The sequence below is a fragment of the Phallusia mammillata genome, chromosome 6 (assembly GCF_965637545.1).
Source record: "Phallusia mammillata chromosome 6, kaPhaMamm4.hap1.1, whole genome shotgun sequence".
NCBI classification, from domain to species: domain Eukaryota; kingdom Metazoa; phylum Chordata; class Ascidiacea; order Phlebobranchia; family Ascidiidae; genus Phallusia; species Phallusia mammillata.
The window spans coordinates 21,279,540-21,295,179 of NC_137257.1; the positions used below are offsets into that span (position 1 = coordinate 21,279,540).

The 15,640-nt window shown below is 36.4% G+C and overlaps 1 protein-coding gene across 2 annotated transcripts; it reads right to left on the minus strand.

The window, feature by feature from the left end:
• Positions 1 to 140: 140 nt before the first annotated feature.
• On the minus strand, positions 141 to 15,632 carry LOC145232602 (E3 ubiquitin-protein ligase MARCHF8-like). 2 transcript variants are annotated; one of them, XM_080097263.1, is made up of 10 exons: positions 15,488 to 15,632; positions 14,281 to 14,343; positions 4,433 to 4,703; positions 3,925 to 4,251; positions 3,551 to 3,680; positions 3,015 to 3,082; positions 2,632 to 2,767; positions 1,870 to 1,958; positions 1,699 to 1,777; positions 141 to 1,269 (listed from the first exon to the last, which is right to left on the minus strand). In XM_080097263.1, exons 3-10 carry the CDS (start codon positions 4,679 to 4,681, stop codon positions 1,133 to 1,135), a joined length of 1,215 nt encoding a protein of 404 aa, XP_079953389.1. In that variant the 5' UTR covers positions 4,682 to 4,703; positions 14,281 to 14,343; positions 15,488 to 15,632; the 3' UTR covers positions 141 to 1,132. The 2 variants fall into 2 exon arrangements, with proteins under 2 accessions (XP_079953389.1, XP_079953390.1); XM_080097264.1 differs by lacking the exons at positions 14,281 to 14,343; positions 15,488 to 15,632 and having other exon boundaries at positions 4,408 to 4,521.
• Between the last annotated feature and the right edge of the window lie 8 nt (positions 15,633 to 15,640).

Here is a 15,640-nt window from a genome sequence, read left to right on the forward strand (position 1 = left end):
GCATTTTTCCCAAAAAAATATAATGACTCGTACATTTTCATTTTTATCTCGTAAACAGAGTTTCTGTGGAAAGTATATTTCCATGCTTGATTGGTATATAGACCATCTCTGGTAACTGCTCAACCAAAAATCTCCCATAATCAGAAATGAGTAAGTTTGATAATTAAGGTTATGATGACAATCACAAATTCGTACACCGATAAACAGAGACAGACACACCACAAAAAAATAACACAGAAACCAAGTAACAAATAAATACAGCACATGAACATGTTAACAAACAAGACAGAATAGAAATCAAAGTTACCGATTGAGTTATTAAACAGGAGGCCAGCTCCGTAAAGTGTTAGCACACATAAAAGTTTCGTTGGTAGAAAATGGTACCATAAACTGAATGTGTGAATTTGACTTATGAAACAAGATGCCAAAATGAAGTCATTGTTAAGAATACCATGATTAAAAGTGTACCTGTTTACTACATACAATTAATATATATAGATAGTAAAGCAAGTGCCACTACCTTAAACATGTCTATTTAAAGAACACAAGGTTGTTAGCTACAACATTGCAAGTTTGTTAACAAGGCAAGAGCAGGCATTTCTTAAACAACATAAAAATACCCTTTAATATTCAGCAAGCACAGTTATTACTGGACAGAAACAATTGGAATATGTTACCATGGTATAAAGCAATAACTAATATTGGTTTCAACAGCAGTAGCACGAAAGTCAAGAAAACAATGCGTTTATTTAGGTGAAAGTAACATGTTTTACTTGGATACATTACAGCACAGCAAACCATAAACATAGGGTTGTGAAGAAAAAAGGTAACATATGGTTTCAACAGTCAGAACAAAAATATACAACCTTGTATAGCTAGATGGGAACACTTTGGAACCAACAAACACAAAAGCAACCGCTGGTGGTGAAGCTGCACACACAAAAGTGAAACTAGCATAAACAGAAAACTTGTGAAACTTTGGTAACGTTCTGAAGCATTGATTATCTTCCAACTTTTAAGTTCTCAGCATTTTCATCTTAAATTCGATTTTTGCTGAAACTTTAGACCTTTTGCTTGGGTTGATTGCCTCAAGACTTGAATCTTTCAAGATTGTATTGATACATTTGAAGTTTCAAACTACAGTGGGTATTTCTTCTTGACAAACATCAACCACTACAACTTCATCTCTGTTATTTGAGGCTGATGATGTGGAAGGTGATGAAGGAGCTTGTTCTCCAGAGTTTTTGTTGTTGCCAGCGGCTGAAGTTACTACAAAAGGGCAAAATTGCCAAATTAAAATTCACATAACATGACTGAATTTTTTTCAGCAACCTCTTGAGTCAACCAAGTTGTCTGTGGCCAAAGACAACTAGAAAGGTGTTTTTTTATATGCTGCCAAATTGTATTTTCTGTATCGTATTTACTAATTTACTCTTGACACGATGTAATCTACTAACATAATTGTTTTGCATTCCAAAAACGAATGGGTCTCCACACATGTGTTAATGCAAATAGTGACAGTAATAATACGGTTCAATATTTTTAGAATCCAAAAAAAGAATATGTTGCTAATAAATTTTTAAATTACCCAAAAAAAAATATGGACAATATATACCATAATAATTTCAAAATATTTTTTATTTTACCTTACTGAAAAAACAACAACTTATAATGTAAGTTATACTAAACAGTACCAACCATTGGGAATAACAGGTTGATCTTGAACATATATAATGCGATTGAATGCTTTAAGTCGTCTCCAAAGTTGAACATAAACCTGCCAACAGAAAATTAAAATGCATTAGGGAACAGCTAAAAACATTATTTGCATGTTCTGTTAAGGAAACATAACCACACATAGGAACACACCTTGCACTGAACGTACATGAATACCAGACCACCAGTGAAGCCAATTGCCACAACAACAAGTTTCGTCCAAAACGGCCAATGTAGTTTACCTGTTGACATAAACAAACAGTATTAATGTATAAGGAATGGCTGCTTTGTATTTTTGTGTTATAAAGATGCATATTATTGTTAAGCTGCAGACAGTGCACATTGTCCTATAAGGTCTCATCAGTGCAACTGGTGACGAGAGATTGGTGTGTAGCCATCCAACAGCAAACCAGTTTGTTGGGAGCAACAGGCTAAAAAGCCATGCCTCACCTATTCTGTTCAATGCCACAACTGGGCATAAACCACAGAGGAAACTGGCTTAATTGTTGTTGTTAGTTGGGATTTAGTGTGTGTGTTTTTCAGGTATGTCGTAAGGGGTATAGGTATTATTGTTTTGAACTTGTTGTGTAAATGTTGTAGGGTTCAGAGGTTACGAAAAGTACAATGTCAACACCAGGAAACATTATGTTTAAGGAAATGGGAAATTGATTTTGACAACTTTGTCACCTGTGTTTGTGTATGTATACAAAACACATGAAGGATATCCTAACCGTGTTTGATGTCACTAATCTTTGTACTACTTTGTTTATCTAAAGTGGTCACACAATCATACCATGAAACATATTTAAAACTGATTTCTCCCATTTGTATTTGGACTTCGTTTTTAAATTTGTAACATGTACAATTTAGGGCTTTTAAAATAGCATTTTTAACAAGGGTTGCTGAAAAACTTACCCATTTTGAGCTCGTCTGCTGTTCTTTCAATCAAAACATACAGTGACCAAATGACGCAGGTAATAGCAATGACATGGAACATAACAGAACAAATTATTTTTCTCCTTTCACTTGTTGACATGGACAGCTTTTCCCACTAAAACAAAGTATATTACTAGGTTACTAAAGTATATTACTATCACACAACTAAACACATCTTAAAATCTATAAAGGATAATATCTATTAGTAGTAGGATCTATATGCATTTGCCACATTACTGGTATGTAATTTCATATTGAATTAATTTAGAGCATTGCAAGTGGTCCTGCTGCATACTTGGGTAATATGACCCATAGTGCCTATTTATACAGACAAGGGTCAATGATACACAATACTGGCTTACCTTTGTAATGGGTTTGAGCTTTGAATTCATGGAGAAATGAAAACCACATAATTCACAGTGTTTGTAATCTGCAAAAACAAATGCAGTTTAGGATTTCAAAATTCATTTTCCCCTTTACAAGCTGCTAATTTAGGCCTTAAATTGCCAACATAAAATTAACACCAAATCATTCTGTCAAAAGTGTTGTAATAGAGCATTTTAAAATGATCTGCAATGAACAAAAGCAACTACAGAAGTGTTATTGCAAAGTGGTTGGCACAGCTGCCCTATGTTCACAACATTGTGGATTTTACTCCTGTCTAGGCCACTTGTATTTTTCTAAGCATGAAAACTTGAACAACATTGCTGTAACACAGTGGAACCTAGAAGAGTTAAACTAGTTTGATGACACAACCCCCCATAAGTCAAAACAAAAATCGAATAAGAAATGATTCCAAGGACTTGCAATAAAACAGGCAGCTTGACAGGGGACTTATGGTGAACATTGCGCATTCAATTATCTCTGAGATAGAAAACAAAACAGTTTGATAACCAACCTGAACTTTTAATCCATTGTTGAAGGCAAGACTGATGAACAAACTCTAAAGTACCTTTACATCTACAAGGGGCAATCAGTGGGCCGGCCTCAGCACCGCTTTCACAATGGCAAATGCGACAAAAGCTTGCCTGAAAACATTGAAACAGGACAATTAACAAAAAATGCACACTTGTAAACAAATATATTTCTTAAAAGACCAAATAATATTGTAAAAGACCAATGTTAAAACTATAGATTTATAATTTCTTAGATGTTTCGAAAACAACCATTCATGCAACATAATGTACTAATGATTATACAACGGGATACTTAGGCAGCATAGATAGAGGAAGTCTAAAATTTATGAATGACATTTCATCAAAATCAACTTACTGCACTGACTGTGGACATGTTGCACGTAAAAATAGATGAATCAGAGGGAGATTTGTCTATCTCTTCCTTTTTAACAGTAGTTTTCGATGTTAGCTCTTGGCCACAATTTTCACATGTATTAGATCGTGTTGGTGCCTCAGTCCTTTGTCCAGTGCAAGATTCAGTTGATACTTTGGTCAGTTTTTCTTTAACTAGCTGTTTTACTTCACTTGCACTGCCTTCTGGCTGATTTGTAGTATTACTTTCATTTAATTTTGTTGTGTCAACCTTTTCATTTTCAACTTGAATTGAATCCTGCTCTGTAGCAGCAGTTTCTGTCATAACGACCTATAAAAGAAATTTAATTAAAATGATGAAGCTTTTTAATTTGTTGTTAAAATTTGATGGAAAGGGTTGTTTAAACTATTTCATGTTTTCAGTTGAATTAAGGTTTACTTTTGAATATCTGTATAAAATATGAGAGAAAATTTCCAAAAATCTAACCAAACTTGTGTGTTTTTTGTCATACCTCCTCCACTTCATTTGAAACATCATCCTTGATTTGCTCCAACAAAGGTTTTACATTTCCATTTACAAAATGAACAGACATGTTGTGTAACTGGACAGGGGCTTCCCCATTTGATGAACCCTTTTCCAACATTTGAATCGCTTGGACAAAGTTCTTTTCCTTCCTGGACAAACTTGATTCTTTCTCGTGAATCAGTGGCCTTATGCTGTCTTCATCGAAACTGCTACCATAGGTTTCAACATTCTGCATTCTAGTCCAAATTCCCTATAAACTGTAACAATAGAATAACTAAATAATAACACAAAAAGAAGGCAACCCAGTTTATAAATTGTGAGAGATTGTAGGTTTAGACTCAAAATTACTCTTGTTAAGCATAATATTTATTACAAAGAAACAACAACGGTATTCTCTTTTAATGTCAGCCATTTCCTAAGTTGCAGGTCAAAAATGCTTTTAAATTCTGCTTTTACCAAACAAACCAGCAATCACAACAAAAAGTTATTAACAGTTTTCACAGAGCATTCACGGACACAATACTTCTAGTGCTGAAACACACCTCAATGGGCCCAGATAAAAGTTAACTTTAAATCCATCAATACATACAACCACATGTTATATTTCAAACAGACAAGTCCCTGGGCCAGTTTCAAACAAGACAGGCTCACCATATGTGAGGAACATTAAACCTCATGCGCACATTTGCAAGACAGATGGCCAATACAAACAGCTTTTAAAATATTTAACGCCCTGAAATATCATGGCACACAAACAGTGCAAGTAGTAGACGCCTTAAAGACTAGACGAAACGTCTTGACAGTACAGAGAAACCACTTCTTATTGGGCATCTTTGATTCTCGTTTACCAACTGGTTTAGCCCACGTCGCTACCTTCCCGCAATTAGGCGCAACGCTGCCAGGCTCATATTGAGTAAATAAACTTATCTTGCCTAGTGATATAAAATTGTTTCTCGCCACCTGCATAAACGCGATTACTTCGAAATTGGTTCTTCTTGTATCTTTTTTATGCTAGCAGTATTGTAAGCGGTTCTGTTCCTGAAAAGTCAACCGTTTTCTTGTTAAAACAATTTCGTTGCAACAACGAAATAAACGACACGCATGCTGTTGAAACGCAAATTTGCACTAATTTCGTCTACTTAATAAACGCAACTTTGCAGATGGTACTTCTTTACAATACATCATCGCCGTTACAAGTTTGTGCTTTAAACGTCTGTATGATAAGCAAACGGGATTTCGCGCTTTGGCAACAGCAAAAGGCTATTTACAAAGCGACGTGTATTTCACAGGTAGCCTGCTGGGTTCACACTTTAGTCCCGCTGTACTATTAGCCTTCCTGTAGAGTAAAAACTACAAGGTGTTTGGAAAAGTTCTTGCTGTGCTAACAGGATATAGTTAGAGGTCACACACAATGTGTTACCCTTTCTCAATGGGGTAATTTTAATTTGCAAGCGCTCTATATTGGTCGCTGACTCAATTAATTTTTTTCCTGACGACATCAGTTTCTTGCGCGTTCTGCAAAAAAACGGCTATTCGTTTTTATTGCTAACGTATTATAGACAAATAGCTGTTTCCTGTAAAACTGAAACCCAACAGCTGGTAAAGCTCACAATGCAGTTTAAATGTTGCATTGTTAAGACTATACTGAATAGCAAGCAAGTTATAAGCTGTGCTATAACGATAATGATCGATTTTAGACCTGACAACAAATCACACTCAATAGTTCGTGCAAATCCTCATGGTACGAATAGTATGTGCATTGCCTGACCTGCCTATAGTCCAGTTAAGTAATCGACCTTCAGCACTTGTAAAGGCGACTTCGTATTGTCAACACGACTGACAGTTAAGCGTTATGTCTTAAGTAACATGTGGCGGCATTTCCAAAGGCCGCGAATTTCTGAAAAAGGATTATCGATAACCTATTTGACATGACAACACGAGGTAGCAAAGGTATCCTCACAAAACATCAATTATAAATTTGAAAGGCCTGGGTGTACATATGAGTCATTCATGTAAACAAAAAACTGACTTAACCGCTGTATATTGCAGACACAGACGAAGTCCTACTAAACTGGTTTCCACTTTTCTGGACAAATTTGTCGTTTAATTACACTTTTTACCACAACAGCAACCATTAAGCTGTACTGACCCTTAGTGCCGGATTAAGGGTCTGCTGGCCTGTAGGCACATTTTATAAGTGGCCCGAAAATCAGGATTGCTAACTAAAAAATTAGAATTATTAGTGTTGCCAATTCATTGTCACAAAGATCGTTGTTGTAAAGTGGCCTGGATTTTTGACTGGCCTGTAGGCACGTGCCTACTTTGCCTAATGGTTAATTCAGCACTGCTGACCCTCGTTTAGCCAATTTAAAGACTCTGCATATACTCTGTATATATCTGTCCGATACAGAGCTTTCGAAACCATCGTTTTCTGTGATAAAACAGACAAGCGATGCAGTAGCTTAACTAGTTTTGACAGCTTCATCGTTCACACGTTAGTCAAAAGACAGGAAACACTACGACCACCATCCTGTTCCTAGTCTACGTAAGCAATATCGCCGGCTTTAATTCGTTGCTCAGAAGTTGACACCAACAATGTCGAAACGCATTTCCCGTAACACCGGGATCCTAAAAAACTGTGACGGGATGTTTGAACTAGCTTTCTGTGTTCAGGAAATTAGATGGCTGGATTACAATCTTGCGGAACAGTTGGTTGTGGTTTTAGTTTGTTTTATGTCTGCAAGCATTCAGAAAAACTACGCCTACGGGGTTATGTATATTGGCTGTCTTAGTGCCACATTGTTATGGAATTTACGCAAGGTAAATAAAGCTATGATTATAACTGGGCTATTGTACAGTAGTGCGAAAAGAAGCATCACACCGAGGCAAAACACAAAGTTAACGTAAGACAACATGACAATTTCACAATCAAGATTCAACTTTTTGTGCAACAGAGCGATATCAACCAAAAATCCATTCTAAACAGTTTGACTCAAGAAAATACTAACACTAACCACACTGGCCCTAAGTCAAAAATGCGTTTTATTAAGCTAAACAGGCTGAAGTTTAGGCCCTAAACAAACAAATCATTGCGTTGCTTATTGCAGCATAAAGCCATCCTGTTAAATTTGACAACTCAACTAAGTAAATCGGGTTTTGCAACCTACCGCTCTCCAACAGGATGATCGACTGGTGGAGCTAAATTTACAGAGGATTAACGCAGAGCTGGCGAACGTATGAATAATTTACTGCAAGAGGGGACTGGACCAGAGAAACGGTCGATCAATTGCCGAGTAAGAATGAAGGGTGTGCAAACGTAACAGGCCTTGCTGTCCAACATGATTCCCAAGCTGCAGGTTGAATTTTCACTGACAACAACTGTTTTGTATCCAGATTATCTGCGCTATATTGTATCAACCAGTGATGCCGCCTTGGATAAGTCTTTCACTTCTGCTCTAATCAATGGCATGCCAACATACAAACGACGAAATGTATTTCTAACGCAACCTACACCGGGTTAATCTTAATTCACAGTCTGCAATTTACATGCCTTTGAGTTTCCAGATACACATATGTTTGTCTTATCCAACCACGTTAAGCTATTGTTTCATCTGCATCTGTAAACTCGCGTCAGGGCATTTCTATCTAACCGTCTGTTTATTTCCTGTTTCATGCTACCTCCCTTTATCATGTGAGTCACCCCGAAACTGGAACATATACACACAAACAACCAGACAGGCTTTGAAGTCATAATTCTGCAGTCTATATACCTACGATGAATTCAACCAATCGCCACGCTACCAATATAACCTTCGATTCGGCGTGCATGGCCTTTGTCCACAGATTCCGATACGAACCCATTTGCACTAGCCTCTTTCGATCGATTCTTCTCTTGTTTGCCGATGTGCAATCTCTCTTACATGGGATGAACTAACGTATTAGGCTATAGTCGGTCGATTTTTCGGCCTGGTATCCGCCAATATAAACCTCTAATTTCGGCACAGGTTAAGTAAACTTAGAAGGAGAGGCCGAGATTATGATTTTAGAGGCAAGATCATTGGTTACCACATTGTTGTAATAGTAGGATTACTGTTTTTAAGATTATAGGCCTGCAAATCAAGCTTGCATGTATCCAATGGTGGGATTCAGCCGATTCGCGCCGGTTCTATAAAACCGTCTCACGAAATTTAATGAGATCAGTAATCCGGTTAGCATTACTGGTTACTGTCAATGGAAACTTTTTGTAACAGAACCGGCTGAAAAAAAAAAAACTTTTGTTATAGAACCGGTTGACAAAAAATTTGAATCCCACATATGCATGTATCAATACCATATGCGGCAAATTGGCATATTCCATTACCAAACTCTAATTTGGCCAACAAATACAGAAACAAACAATACGTTTTTGTCACACAAATGTGCAGTGGCCTTTATTTAGAAACATTCGACACTGTGAAGCTATTATGGTGTCCTCAAACTTTACATGGATTCAAATTCCTGTCGACAGTGTTACAGCCAATTTGGTGTCAAGTAACAAAGCTATATTGCTGAACTGAGTAGGCCTAACTTCCACACGTATTGAAGCGACGGTATTTATTAAAGGTCGGTCGTATGTAACTTGATATTGACGAATAAACCACAAAACTATTCTCGAGGGAAAATGTTTTGAAACGGTGTTGTGAGCGAGAAAAAAAGTTGACGTTTTGATACGATCATGTTTCGAGTTTATGCTTGTTTCAAAGCTTTAAAAGCATTAATCTATTTTAATGACCATAAGTGGTGTATGTTCAATTTCTGTAAAATAATTTTTAACCAATTTTACACCTTTAACTTATTTAATTCGCTTTTATACTTATATCCTTAACCTAATGAATCAAACTAGCTTAGAAGGCTAATTACGTAGGTTTGCAGGTTAGCCGAAATCCATAGGCTTACCTACATTAGTAATTTGCAAACATTTACAAATGAATGCAAATCACTGCAATGATATGTCGCGTCTCGCAAAACCGCAAAGTATGCAAACACATCCATGAATTGTCTCCTTCGCTTTCCGATTAAAGGTTATTTGCGTTTTTCATGCATATATTATGTTGTGTAACATATGGCTATACTCAATATAACCAATGCAGAATACGTGAATTCTATTCGAATAAGGAATAAATTAAAATAGTCCAAACACAACTATATGCAGATTGTATTGATTGGTGTAACTGACATAAAATATTATAACATCAACGTTTTGTCCGGTCATTCATGTGTAGGCCTACACTACATAGTAAGCTACACACAAAACGAAACTAGCCTGAATTTTTAAGCTTAAACAAACAGAAACTGGAATCCACCTTTACGCCAGCCCACTCAGGCAAAACAGCACGCAAACAAAACGATATTACCACAGAATGTGAAGGCCGTGTTGTACTGATGATGAAACTTTGTTCAAAATATCCATCTCAGGTTTCATGACTTTGGTGTACATTTCAAGTGTTTAAACACTTGTCAACAACCATAGCTCGAACTCCAACGAAAGCAACAAGGTTACTTATAAAATGCCCCAGGCGGGGTCTGTAAAGGCGTCCAATTACTGAAACCTTTGGACACTTTCGTTTTAACGATGTTTGCTAGCTGACATTTTTGACTGCTCTCTTTTTAAAAGCGCCCTGGAAGGCAATTTAACTGCAAATAATCCGAACCTACAGTATTTTTTTTTTCTTGAGCCAAAAAAACTGCCGTCAAATGTCAATGATCGAGTCCTACTAACCCCCGAACAAGAAAAACATTCCTCGCCAGAAGCACTCTTTAGCAGACTTTTCCTAACTCGCGTCACACTTTACAGAAATCAAAATTTTACAGCACGTTAGTGAGAATGTTACAACACATTATCGTAGTGAAATGTTTGTGTTAAATTTAATATTTTACATTTCTGTGGCCTAAATTTTAGATTTACACTTACACTGCAGTACACCTAACTCGATATACCACAGCGCTAGTTAAATTTCAAGTCAAAACGTGGCACTGTAAACCCCTAAAACCCACGGTTTTCTCAAGGACTTGTGCGGTAAGTAGGCTACAAACTGAATTATTAACGAAGTGGAGAATATTTTTTTCCGCTGACGTGATGGCTTGTTGCAAGTTGTTTGTTTTGGCATCAATTCGGTTTCATAAAAAAGGGAGACGTCTGGGATAGGCGCCGAAATTAGGAGGGATATTTTTGACCTTGAATTTGAACCGAAAGCTCGTAGAATTACGATTAGATTCTGACTGCGTAACTTTAGTACCACCGTCAAAGATAACATTGCAGATATTCTATAGTTCCTTTTTTAAACGCGAAATTTTAAAACCAATTTTATAAATGCAAGCACCAAATTTATTTTAAAGGTTTTCAAAGTTTTTGGTTAACGTATAAGTATGATTGAATTCACATAAAGCTGTAATCTTAAACCTCTATTTTAACTACTTCTTACAGTAAAGTTATGCAAAGCACAAAACTAAAACAGGAGGGAACACATCAAAGCAAAACCCACAAAAATGTGACAGATGTCGGCTAGTGTAAACCTGCACTAGATCACCTGATGAAAAGACTCAAATTCCAGTAAGCGATCAAGGCAAGTTGTCACGAGTCCATTACGAAGCAAATCGAAGCACTAGACGTGAAAACCGTTACAAGCAATTACCAGAAAGTTATATAAACTCGCTAACTCGTTACTGGATTGCAATTCAAGCTACGTAAGTCAAGCTTGTGCAATCTTTACAGGCCTATGTGTTTAAATTGCACTTTAAAGAGAGATTTGCTGGGGTGGTCTAAACTTGCTAGAAGACTGAGTTCTGATTGTGCGAGGCATGTTTTATGTACTAGGTAATAAATACTGATCAATACAAACTTTGACCGCCCATATTTACCTTATTGCGTCATGTCATGGGACACTTACTACGAAACACAGCTATTAAATAGGCCTACATGTAAAAACCACTTTCATCACTATACAAAAACGCGACACGTACAGCACACGCGACTGTCACTCTTGAGCAGAAGTGAAATTAAGACTTTCCTATGGTGTGGTCGGCATACATAAGGTGACATTTGCTAGACGTAATGTACTTCCTCTATAGAGTGCCTTGCATCATTACTTGTGGGTGGAGATTAGGGTAATGTATTCATGTCTGTTTGTAGACTAGATCGTTGAATACCAACGCGAAAGTTGGTTTAATTCATAAAATGTTATGACCGTTTCTCCACCAGTGATTGATGGGACAAACTTTTAAATGCATTTTTGTCTAATCTCAACAAATCATCTGAAACACTACATACGGATCGGTTTATAAGTTTAATGTTGAAAATAACGACCCAAATAGACGTAAAAAGCGACATGCGATATCACTGATGATGGCATAAGCATTTGCCGAAACGTTTGAACAACTTCTATTTGGGGCGAAATTTTCATCGTTCATTTTTTTGTAGTTGTTGTTTTTGGTTTGTATGAACAGAAATTTAACTTGTTTTTAATATGAAATGCTTAAGCGCTTAAAACCATGGATTTTAAATCACTTTACTCAATCAGCCAATTCTAAAATATTTTTGAAACCTTTTCACCAACATACACAAGAACGATGTACTAAGTGTGCGTGCCAAAATTATATTTTCACACGATTTTGAATTAAATCAGCTAATTTACTTCATTTTCACACACAGTTAACTGTTATTGTGTTTTGTGCGCCCAGTTTTGCCTTAAGCGAATTTTCCACATTTGACTCGCGATTTTCCACAATTAGTAAGTTACAACTTTATATGATTTAGTTAAGACGAGTTTCCGAGATTCTAGTTTTTTGCGCATATATACAGTAAACCTCGGTTAAACTGGATTCGGATAGTCCCCATCTTCGCCCAATTCGGACAAACTTGAAGTACGAATGGTTTGTAATGTGGTAAGGCTTAAACTAGTCCACTTCTGATAAACCGGATCTTCACCTAATTCAGACATTTTTTTGGTCCAAACGGTCCTGGATAAACCGAGGTTTGCTGTATATGTTTATTGATAACCTGACTTCTAATTAACAAAGCTGAAAAAGTTATGAAACTCCCGCAACCAACCCTAGCGGCCTAAATCAAATCAGCACAGTAACTAAACACACCTACATGAACTCATAACGAAATGCTATGTATTTAACAAACCAAAACTGCAGCACTTATTCTGGCAGTGGTTTATATTGCCTAAAGGTAGAACAAGCATCTCAAGATCCAATACCCATGTTCTGACTCAGATAAACCAATACACCGCTGATTCGTAACAAACGAAGCAATAAGCTTTTGGTGCAATCAGTTAAGTATTCCATCTCAAGCCTCGAGGCGCTGCCCGCATATTGCTACAATCGAAATACAAAACCGAAGCTAAGTGCCCAACAATTAAACGTTCATCGAAATTTCAGGGCATTTGTAGGTCACTAACATACCTTACCATGTTAAATGCTTTGCCATTGTGATCCAATAATTGTACGAAGGTAAAGACTAACGACGTTTTTATAGCCTGTGGGTTAGTTTTAATCACTAATTCGATTTAAATATACGAAGCCCGTTCTATCAAAATTGAAATAGAAAAACAATGTCCGTAAGAAGCTCACGCTTGCCATATATATGTGTCGTATTGGCATTTTATTTATGCTCTTGCTTAACTAGGAAAGTTCTTGTCACTATCAAACATGCATCTGTCGAACTAAAAAATACATCTTTATAAACGCAAAAACTTCGTCAAACAGCCTGTAACTAGGTCTTAATTTGATACGGTACCAGTAAAAGCTAAGTTATACCCTGCGTTTTAGACCGCAAAACACAGTTTTCGTGGTACAGATAAAGCAAAACTGAAAACCGCTGCACAAAAGGAGTCGAAACGAAATTAAAGAACGGCCATAAACCGCTTTTTTCGCATGAATCACCCGTTTTAAACCGCAACATGTATGCTGCGTTAAGGCATTGCACCTGCTACACAGAACATACAACGGTACAATCGATTATTTTACTGGCTATGACGAAATCAAACAGCGTTTTTTGACAGCAGATCATCATCATAATGGTGTTGTAGTGTTTGCTACATAACCACGTTTGCATTGTTAATAACAGCCTGATTCACAAGCCTGGTTAAGCCAAAAACTTAAGTTAGACAAATGTAACGCAAAAGTCTCCTTTCCAACAAAATTGAATAAAAACACTTGTGGTAAAAAAAGCGCAACAAACATTGTCTTTTTTGAAGCAAATAGAATAAGACTGGTTAAAAGCGTGGATGGAAGAACATAAGATGTTTTAAACACACAAAAAAGCCCAAATTATTTTCACCAACATCTATTTAGTCTTAAATAAGAAGGCATGTGTAAATTTAAACTGTAACTTAAATGAACCCATAGACTTAAGAGGACTCTCAATAAAGTTGCTGTTTTGTAAATCTATAAAAATACCATGTAGTGTAAGCAGAACGAGACCATAGAAAATAAATATGTGGACTAAAATCGGGTTTCAAAATTCAATTGTAAATGCAATAATTAGCTTACTTATTTATTTCTATTTAAAATGTGGCTAGCATGGTAAGAGGAGCAGGGCTTAAAATGTGCAGGTGCAACCAACAGACATTTTTGGACACACAGCAATGCATGATCTGTAAATGTTCGTATATTATATTGCCAGTTTTCGACATAAATGTTTTTTAAGCAACGCCATTCCCTTTTTTAAGAACATTTTCACTTCTTTGCCCTAGTATAAATACAGACCAATTAAACTTCAATTTGTACTACATACACATATATTTCAAACTCAACTTAATATATGCTTAGACTAATAGATAAATTTGTTACCTTTGTATATGAAATTGAAGGTTTTCTGCTTAGTACAAATAGTACTAGATGCCACGTGTCCATCTGTAACACAAAATCAATTAGAAAACTCCAAATATATATTTGCAGATAAACATTAACAAAGTAAATGCAAACATTTTGAGAACAAAAAAAAGATTAGAAAGAAGAAATATAAACTTGCATAAAAATGAATAAATAGTATGTTGCCATGCTTGGCCATACCAAATAATATACAGTTGTCACTTGGCTCTTCACATTGTACTTCGCTTTCAATGGCCTTCTGCTGACTGTCTGCATAAAATGATAGCTGCATTGACCGCTGCATCCTTCTTATACTAATTGGAAGGGTCTGTCGATTATCAAAATTCACAGAAAACTAACCACAAGCTATTGTCAAAGATAATGTCAACACTAACAGCTGGCTTAGAAGTCGTGGTGAAGTAAATCTAAAGCTCAGCTCACCTGAGGAAAAAATGGATTGAGCGTCAAACCATATTTGGCAACATCGCTGCCGGCTATATTTTAGATATAAAGGATAAACTTGAATGGTGATGAACCTTATTTGGTAATGACACTTTTCAGACTGATACGACAGACGAAGTTTGCCGAACAGCCTAAGGCGATAGCTAAAATTCAACTAGTTCCTACGCTCAGAGGATTGTTAGATTGCTGGAGGCTGTCAGCTGACTCTTACACATTACATCATTACTACAATGTCATGGGGGTTCTTGAAACTAGCGGCAATGAGGTAATGCTAATGCGGCAATGAGGTCATCCCGTTATGCTAATCTGGTTTATTTCAGCTGATATTGGCTCAAATATATGTTTTCAGGAAGTTCTTTACATCTAGCAATAACACAAACTTGAAGTAAAAATGTGGTTTGGTAAAAAAAACAGAAAGCTTTTTCTCGGACCTTTTACCCATCACTGTTTGCACCATCAGGGCAAACACTTCAGTTTGGCACTTCAAATTTTGTACACTCATATAATAAGCAATCGTCATAGTTGGTTTTATACAAATGAACACAAACTAATACAGTGAAAAGCAGTGAACAGTTGAAGATGACGTTATGAAATCATCAATTATAAGCAACATATTTCGGCATTTAAAATTTAGTTCAAAGCAACAAATGAGCAATTTTGTTTGAGCAAATGGCAAGGTAAGCACTTAGCTTTAAATTTCATGAAATAAAGTAATAAAAATTACCTGTTTTAAAAGTGGAAAAGTTTCGGCACGAAGTCGAGAAAATCTTCGTCGAACGTCACTCAAAATAGTTGAATCGAATGCAATGCAGCAACTGCAGTTTACTCCAGCATATTTAACAAGTGACTTTGCGGCAATCAGCTTACGACCGCCATC